Source organism: Cnephaeus nilssonii (assembly GCF_951640355.1).
Source record: "Cnephaeus nilssonii genome assembly, chromosome: 22".
NCBI lineage: Eukaryota > Metazoa > Chordata > Mammalia > Chiroptera > Vespertilionidae > Cnephaeus > Cnephaeus nilssonii.
In genome coordinates, this window is record NC_137093.1 from 19,044,445 (window position 1) to 19,054,188 (window position 9,744).

General features: G+C 43.4%; 1 protein-coding gene across 1 annotated transcript; it reads right to left on the reverse strand.

The window, feature by feature from the left end:
- Positions 1-7,017: 7,017 nt before the first annotated feature.
- Positions 7,018-7,413, reverse strand: LOC307094448 (ribosomal protein uL24-like; the record flags this gene model as incomplete). The annotated part of the gene is made up of 1 exon (XM_079763276.1): positions 7,018-7,413. The coding sequence occupies one exon, from the start codon at positions 7,411-7,413 to the stop codon at positions 7,018-7,020; it is 396 nt and encodes a 131-aa protein (XP_079619402.1).
- Positions 7,414-9,744: the final 2,331 nt, after the last annotated feature.

Below are 9,744 nucleotides of genomic sequence, written 5' to 3' on the forward strand. Positions count from 1 at the left end.
TGCCCCCTATTTAGGGTTCCTTTGCCTATTTCCACCCTGCTCCCTCTCCACCTCATCCTACAGTTCATTTCTTTAAAAAAATTTTTTTTAATTGATTTCAGAGAGAAAGAGAGAGATAGAAACATCAGTGATGAGAGAGAATCATTGATTGGCTGCCTCCTCCACGCCTCCCACTGGGGATCGAGCCTGCAACCCAGACATGTGCCCTTGACTGGAATTGAACCTAGGACCCTTCAGTCTGCGGGCTGATGCTCTATCCACTGAGCCAAACCAGCTAGGGCCTTACAGTGCATTTCAATCAGCGTTTTCATCTGAGATAAATATTAGGTGACAAAACCTGATGAGCCCAAGGGGGCTTACATTTTAATGGAGGCACTACATCTTGGTCAGGCTCCAGACCGTAGGCCCCAGAGAACTGAGTGGGAGGAAGGGGGCGGCCCTAGTTTTCCCAGCACCTCTCAAATGAAGCTTCCTGCTCATAACCCTCATCTGCGTATGGGAGGTGAGAACAGAGAAAGTGAATCCTGGGTGCCCAAAGTTCAGGTAAATCTGTGATTAAAGAAATCAGGCTGCTAAAGGCCAGAGCTGTGTGGGGGCCTGAATCCCCAAGGACAGTACACAGGCATAGATTCTTGCCTTATTGTTTGGAGACAGAAAACTTCCTGAGAGGTTTTGTTTTGTACGTTTATCTTAGTCCTGAGGAACAGCATGAGGAGTCTAAATATCCTCGGGGGGTGGGGGGCAGAGACTCAATGTTGTAAATGCTAAAGGGGTAGCTCTCAGATGGACAACTGGGGTTATTTATATTAGGGTGATTCAGATTTGCTGGAGCCCTAAGGGTGGGTCAACTGAGGTAAAGTAATTTTACCAGTTTCCTGTAAACCTACGGATATATTTGCATCTTTGTTTGTATAAATTAGAATGATCATTTACATATACATTTGCATACTGTATAAACTCTGTGTACATAAGATGAAATTAATTCTTTGCTCTGATATGTAAGTTGTAGCTGACAAGTACAGCAATGAGGTATTGTGGAAATGGCTCAGGCTTTGAAGCCTCTTCCTGCATCCACCATTTATTAACTATATGACTTCTCTTGGAGTCTCTGTGTTTTGTTTTGTTTTGTTTTGTTTTGTTTTCATAAATAAAAATAGATAAAATTATATTCACCTTACCTACCTATAGTTTAATGCTCAGAGACTTGAATAATAGAGACAGGTGCCTAGCACAATGCCTGCACAAGGAAAGTGTGCACTATAAATTTGTTCTTTTGACCTCTCAGGATTGTGGCCCAAAGTGAGAAGAGCATGAAGAATAGTCTTCAGCAGCAGCCCCTGTCTTCCCTAGTCTAGTTCTCCAAGAAAGGGGCAGGGGGTTGTGAGATAAAAAATAAGCCTGCCTGACTGCATGGCTTGACTCCCCCACCATTTTAGGAAACATCCCCATCCTCAGGGTCTCATTCCTCTTCTTAACCAGTGTGGATTCCATGTGCAAGATGAATCTGCATATGCCGGGAACTCTCCATTTCTTTGCTCCTCTATTATTTCTTCATGCTCACCTGGGAGAGTCTGTCCCGAGCTCACTTCATGTGTGGATCATGACTGAAGCTACTGAAGAAGCCTGGAGGAGAAGACTCATGACCATGGGGTGGTAGGTGGAACTTCTCAGAAGCAGATGCCCAATGGAGTTTGAAGTGGGCAGGGGAAAGGGTAACCCATCTGAAAGATAAAGCTGAAGAGGGACCAGGGTGGTCAAGGAAAACTTTCAGAATGAGGTGAATTGGATACACGTGAGAGAGGAGGGAGGGCCTTGGATTCTGCCGCAATTCTGAGAAAGTCTTGGCCAGCCCAATGAGGAGCACGGTGCAGAGCAGTCCCATGAGGAGACCTTTCTCTGTGCTCAGTTATGGGCTAGGATCTGCCAAGAAGAGCATGGCTTTGACTCAAATGCCTGTCAGATCCCACTGCACAGGGAGGCTGTTAGCTAATTGCCCTCCTCCAGCTGACTCAAGTTCTCTCTTGAAAGGGGGTCTGAGTTACATACCTCCCATGGCTACTGCACAGACTACTGGGGTTCCTTTAAATTGAGACCAAAAATATCAAATGGATATTTAGCACTGCTGGCCAATCCTACAATTCCCTTAGTCCAGTGGTCGGCAAACTCAGTCAACAGAGCGGCAAACCGCGGCTCGCGAGCTGCAGTTTGCTGACCACTGCCTTAGTTGATCAGTTTTCCCACATCTTCATTTCTCGCCTAAAGTAACAAAACTCCCTCTTCTACCCTCAGATAATTTTATACTTTTTTCACTGAGACAATAGCAGTACTCAGAAATAATCCAGCACTCTAACCCTATCACAATCCCTTCATCTGCACCCACATATTCTGCCTTTGTTCCCATTAGAGTTGATGAGCTTTGTGCTTGCCCCATCTAAAGCAGACCCTCCCACTTGTGTACTAGATTTCCCTCCTGCTTCAGTGCTCAAGACCCTTGCTCCTCACACCTCATCACCCAGCAGGGATGTCTAGTTAGCATCTTACTTCTGCATTCCTCTCAGTAATACTCCTTGAGATGGTTGTCTGTACTCCATTTCTTTATTTCCAGATTTTTATTGATCTCAATCTACTGAAGATTTTGTTGTCTCCACCCCACGAGTGAAATTGTTTTGTCAAGGTTATCCATCTCACGTTACATCTTACTTCTCATCCACATTTTGCCGTGTTATTTTGCTCCTCCTTCTTGGAAAACTTTCTTCACTTGGTTTCACAGACTCCGCTCTTGGTTTCCTCCTTCTCCTTGGTCATGCCTGAGTTTCCACTCCTAGTATCTCCTAATCACCGCAATCTCTTAAATCGGAATGCTGCATGGCTAAGTTTTCATACCTCTGTCCTACCTAAATTTACTTCCTACTTCCATGGCTTTAAATAACAACTATTTACTGATGTCTTCCATCTCTATCCCTGTCCTACTACTTAGAAATGCCTCCTCTCACCTGGCCAGGCCTCTCACTCCCTGTAACCCACACGATTACTCTTCATAGCCCTAGGAATCACCTGGCCTATGTAACCTAGGTAACCTATGGTTTGATTATTCTTCATCTTTACACTGGAATGAATTTTTTTGTTTTTGTTGTTTTTTGTTTCTTTGCTCACCACTGAACCTCCAGCTCCTAGAATAGTGAAGAACACTTAGAAAGGCCTCAGAAAATGTTAAATGTTGAGGAAATCAAGTAACTTCTTTGTCTTCAAGGAGCTTAGAAGTCACATGTGGAGACCAGGTAGCTATATACAGTAGTTTGTTTTATCCTTTCAGGAACCTTGTTAAAAATGGCTTGATTTGACTTGTATTTATTTGCTCTAGTTACACGTGGGAATCAAGGGAAAAGAAAGTCCCAAATGTAGTGATAGGAAAGAGTCTCCAGAGGGCTTCCTTCCAATCACTGAAGCTGGCAGACCCCAGTGCTTTCTGTTTGGCTTAAGTAGATCAGTATAGTCAAAAGCATATGGAGAGGGGGAGAGTACTGGGTTTGCAAATGCTCTTGTCTTGCAGTGGTGGTGTGTGGGTTGAGGTAGAGTGTTCAGTCATAGCGAACACTTCTTCCTGAGAATTCGATGATAAAAATGAGTTTGAAATATCATGGCTCTACCAGCAGATTGTTTTATTCTTTATTAAATTTCCAGCACAGAGCCTAATGCCTGTCACACGGTAGGCACCCAATATATATCAGCAAAATAATCAATTCTATTGTGTATTACACATGCGGCTTCTGTTGAAGACAAATAGTACATTAGCCTCTGTTGAGGCTAATGCTACAGATGGGAATCCTGGCCAAGTCTGGGTAGGGCTGTCGGCAACGTGTAAAGGTGTGTTCTGGAGAAGTCTTATCGCCCCTCCTGCCTATACCTCTCTAAGATGGCTAAGACCGCTGTGGTTGAAAACAGCAGAGACCTAATAAGAACTGGCTGAAGCAAAGTGGCCACCCTGATGTAAGTACCTTGGGGTATCTTATGGGATTCGTGGAGTCTGAATAGCAAAGCAGATCTGGAAAGGCAAAGAGGCAGCTGTGTCTCTGGAGGAAGCATAGCTGGTACTTGAAATGCTGGCAGGAGCCTCTTCATCTTGCATATCAGTTTTTCCCTGCTGTGGGTTGGCATCTTTGTCTCATGTTGGATATCAATTTCTACATATGGCAAAAAACATGGCCACCTGTAACACTCAAGATTTATGGCTTTAGTGAAATGAAGGAGGCCCATATGAATCTCTCATAAACTCCAGTAATCGAGGAGAAGGGAACTGTTGGTCCAACTGGTTATATGTGTAGCATCCTGAGCAAATCAACTGTGGTTAGAAGGTGGACTTGGACATGAACGCAGTAGCTCACATGGAACTGGAAAATTTGGGGGATGGGGATGTGGTTCTCAAAGAAGGGCAGTCACATACCTGTTAGCCTCATCCACCTTTTAGGTGAAGCTAATCCACATTTAATCCCTCTGAAGGACAGTAGCTGTGTTTTTCTCCAGGTGGCCACTCCTATCTATTGCTGATTGGCCTTTGCCCAAGGGCAACACATCCATATTCTTGATAACTTTGCACTAGTTCAGAAGGAAATGTGTGTTTGATTAGTTTATTTTCTAGGTAACTTGAGGTTGGTAAACTTGGAGATTGAAGGAGATAGTGATGGAGGCAGAAGCTGACAGGGTGCATTGGGAGATGACACAAGGTAGATGTGAGCTCAGAAGATGGCAAAAGCCACGTGCTGCTCAGTTATAAGGGCGCAAAGCCATGTGCGAGCAAAGGAAGGTGCCCAGTGACAGAAGACTGGAACTGATGCGCAGGCAGAAGCTGATTGCCATGACAGAGGTGGAGGTGGGATGGGTGAGAGATGTGATCCTCAGAGAAGGACTAACAGCTGGTTCCCAGAGCTTCCTAGGTTCTTATTGACATCCCAGTCTCAGTTTCGGTCTTCCCATCATATTAGAGTGAACTCTTTTATAGAAGTAAGCTTGGCCTCTGGTTCTCAAACAGAAGACTTTTGAAGGAAAAGTTTGTCCTTATGGTTTTCCATCCCCACGTCACTGGTGGTGTGCTCTGTCCCCCGGCTCAGGCCAGTTCTGGAGAACAGATAAGGAATTCAAGGGACTGGGTATTTATGGTGAAAGTTAAGAAGAGAAAGAGGACTTCCCCCCATTTTATAGATGAGGCAACTCTAAGAGTATGAGATGGTGATACAGTTAACACTTGGCTAGAGGATAGTCAGTGAGTGAAGGATTCCAACTCCAGTGACTTCCATCACAGTGGCCTCCCCTTTGGTTACTTGCACTAAAACGGTTACTGTCTTAAGACTCTACCTGATCTAATAGATAACATTGACAAGAAAAACTCTAAAAAGACAGTGCACTTTTATTTAGGCAACTTAAGCATCCTGCATTATGAAGTTTACATGTTTACCTGTTATGTGCCACACACACGCACACACACACACACACACACACACACCCTCAAGTAGAGAAAAACAACACAGTTCTACATTAGACCATTATTGCCCTCTGAAAATATGTTTTGATTAAGATATATATTTTTCCACAGTGATTGACTAACTTTAATGAACACTATTGAGGATACCCTTTTTAAAGATGATCTTAACTAAATTTTACTACTTAATTTAAATTTAACAATAATTGCTTAATCAACACCTCCAGTGGGTTGGATTCTGTCTACTTGCTCTACGACCCCCCACAAAAAAGGTATTGTTTACATCCTCATCCCTAGAATCTGTGAATGTGACCTTATTTGGGAAAAGTGTCTTTGCATATGTAACAGTTGAAGATCTGATATGCTAGTATCTGGGTGGACCCTTGATCCAAAGGCAGTATCCTTATAAGAGATGGAAGAGGAGAGGACATCACACAGAGAGCAGGAGGCTGTGTGAAGACAGAGGCAGAAATTGGAGTTAAGTGGTCACAAACCAAGGAACACCTAGAGCTCTCGGAAGGGGGAAGAGGCAGGAAGATTCTCCCCCAGAGGCTTCCAAAGGAGCCAGAGCCTGTGGACACTTTGATTTTGAACTTCTGAACTTCAGAACTGCGGGGGAATTAATGTCTGTTGTTTTAAGTCACAGAGTGTGCGCTAATTTGGTACTGCAGCCACAATATTAATACAGTGCACTTCCCTTTGCTTTTAAGAAAATCTTTCATTTCTTTTGCCTCTACTTTCTCGGGCTAATTCACAATATTTATTTTATGATTTGGCCATTTTTTTTAAAGCATGTATTAAGTATTTACTATGTGTCAGGCATCATGTCAAGTGCTTTATAGGATTATCTCCTTTAAAATTCACTATGAACTTATAAATGTACCAGAGGCCTGGTGCATGAAATTCGTGCTTGCACTCTCTCGCCATCTGGGACCTTTGGGACATCCCTCTCACAATCCAGGACCGCTGGCTCCTAACCACTGGCCTGCCTGCATGATCGCCCCTAACCACTCTGCCTGTCTTCCTGATGGCCCCTAACCACTCGCCTGCCTGCCTGATTTCACCCCTAAAACTCAAGCTTCTTTTTTTTATTTTTAATATTTATGTTTCTTCTTTATTTTTTATTTTAAAATTCAAGCTTCTTGAGAACATGAGGCATTTAATATTATTCCATATTCCTTACAGAGAGCTAAGCATGGTAAACATAGCAAATACTTAATACTTATGGGCTTCTATACAAACACTTTCCAACCAGGAATATTTTATTTATTTATTTATTTATTTATTTATTTATTTACTTACTTACTTACTTTTTTTATTTTTGAATTAAGAAACATTTCCAATTTTTATTCATAAAATTAATCCAAGCAGCAACAATAGATATACAGAGCCACATATCAATAACCAGGAAGGAAACAATATTCCAGAGACATTTTGAACAATTTTAAAGGAATACATACCAGGCTAAAAACCTATAGCTAAATTGTCATTATACGACAGGTTACATTTATTCCTGCATTTTCTCAGTAAGTTCTTCCTTATATTTACCTTTCTCTTTTTCCAACTTGTCGAGATTTGGCTTTGCGTTCAAGAATTTTTTTCCAATCTTTGTCCAGTTTTAGCCTGGTGATAACCATCTTGCCGGGGTGAATGCCCACATGGACAGGTGTGCCGTTAGCCTTTTCACGCTGCACCCGCTCGATGCAGATGACATGTTTCTTTCTGTACTCCTGTACTACCTTGCCGACTTGCTGACCTTTGTCATGTCTTCGAACATGCTCATCGTCCTTGCGGATGGGCATGGAGCAGACATTGTACTTGTGCTGCAGCTCCTTGGAGAGCAGGGGAGACATGATCTTGCGGTGCATGTGGGAGGGGGCATTGAAGTGGCCTTTGCAGTTTTGGCTGCGGTCCGAGGTCACAAAGGGGTTGAACTTCATGGTGAGCGTCTGGCGCCGGAAGTGCTCCCCAACCAGGAATGTTTTAATAGGCAGTCTCCAAAAACTTGAACTGGAAAACCTAAAAGTAGAGTGCTCAGATTTCAGGCATCAGGTGCTGTTAGCAGGATTTCTATCCCAATGAAACTCTAATTCTGAGCTCTCAACAGCCTGGACAAACTGCCCTTCACTATCTCCAAAGTTTCTTATTCATCACTATCCCATTTTCCTCTGCTTCAAACCAAGATCAGAAACCTTTAATTCTGATCGTCCTCGCCGCAAGGGAACAGCAAACCTCAATCGAAATAATTTCCCACCAGAAGTCACGTCCAAATACTGCCAGACTGAGGACTACAGGGCTGACTACGCACATGCGCAATAACAGGTTCACGTTCTAGCGGTGGGCGCCCAGGTGTCCCCCACAATCCCACAATCCTCCGGTCGTACACTTCCGGTTCTTCTAGCTCCTCCTCAAGTGGTGTTTCCTTCAGTCCCGTTGCAAGTCCAGGGCCTCTAGTTGGAGAGGATTTTTCTGTTCTTTGGCGTTGACAGCTGTTTGCTATTTGCAATCAGTGAAGTTTTGGGGGTACTGCCGCTACATGAACATGTGGGTCCCAAGCGCCCTCATGAAGCAGCCGCCCCTTCAGTCCACGGCTGGCGCCGTCCTGGTTCGCAATGAGGAAGGTACTGTGATGAGCCCTTTTCTAATCTGCTCTTCTTCTTCCTTCCCCAGCACACTCCAAACCTACTCGGGCCGCCCACCCCAACCCTGCAGATCCTTAAGACCTTCCCCCCTATTTCTTCGACTTTCCCTCATCAAACTTGCACCCTATCCCGTTGCCTAGGGGCGCCTCTAACTGCTCCCTGGGGGGGGGGGGGGGGGGGCAGGCCAGCCTGGGCAAGGGGCTTGGTGTTCTGGTCTCTGGTCGTTCCAGTCGTTATGGTAGCTGGCGTTTTATATTTTATATATAGATAGCATTATTACCTTCTTTTATGTGCAGGAAACCTTAGTTAGAAAGACTAAACTATTTTCCAGCAATCACAAAGCTGGGAAGTGCAATGATCAAGATTTGAACCCAGGCCATCTGAGTCAAGAGCCCACAGTTGTACCCTCCAGGAATGACTTTGGAATCTAAAGACCTGTTTTGGCTGCTTTAAGCATTTAGAGACCTAGGCATTTCAGAAAACTCTGCTTCTTTGGCTAGTTACTTAATTGCCTGAACTAATCTGTATAGGATGTCACCTGCTACCTGTCCCTGGCATCCAGGTGCCTCCCTTGCAAAATAAATAAATAAATAAAAGCTGCCTCCCTCCATGCACGTTCTCTTAGCATTTCAGCCCACTTTAAGCTCTCTTCTGTGTCCTATGCCTTTATTCTAAAATTACACAAGAGGTAGATGCAGAGATGGTTCCAATGTGACATACCCTCAACACCTCTTCTCCATTACACTGAAGATATAATAAAATGACCAGTCTTCTCATCTCTCAATTGGCAGATGGAGTTATTATTCTTATTTTTTTCATGTAATAGTAGAAATCATCCTTTAGATTTTCCAGTGAAGGACTTCTGGCACTTGTATGAAAGGGTTAGGGCTAAGCTTGCTTTTTCTCTCTCTTAAATTTACTGAACATTTAACATAGAATTTGAATATGGGAAACTTTTGTCAAACGTGCTTACACAGCAGTTTTCTTACATCAAACATGGCCGGTTAGGATGAATCCTTAACTTGATTGTTTTCTTGGCATAAGCCATTATCTCTGGTTCTAAGTAGATAGGAAACTGAGCAAAGCACTTAAACTTTACCACCCCTTCCCTGGGATTCTACCATGTTTGTTATTATTTGTGATATCTAAACCCCCTGGCTATCCTGATCACTTACAGTCCCCTTTCTACCTATACCCTTACAAGTGATACAAAGGGTATTTGAAGACAACCTAACAACCTCCTAAGACATTGAAGAAGCAGGAGAGTAAAGTGGGCATCATGGTTAAATACCACTCCCCCTCACATCACACACAGGCACACACATGCACGCACATACACACGTGTGTGCACACACGTGCGTATATATAACTCCGAAATATTACACACATACACATACTCACACTCACACCAGAAATTAAAAAATGTATATCTAGTCAGGATTATTTATGTAAATGCTTTAAAGAATGTGCCTAAAGATTTTTTTTTCTCAGCAGCCTTTTGAGCAGTCTCTATCTTTTTCATCTGTTTTCATCTAAGCAGTACTTTAATGTCTTTTAACTGTATAGTTTTACGTGTCACCACTGATGTTAGTCATCAGATAAGCACAGCGGAGTGCTGGCATCGATCTT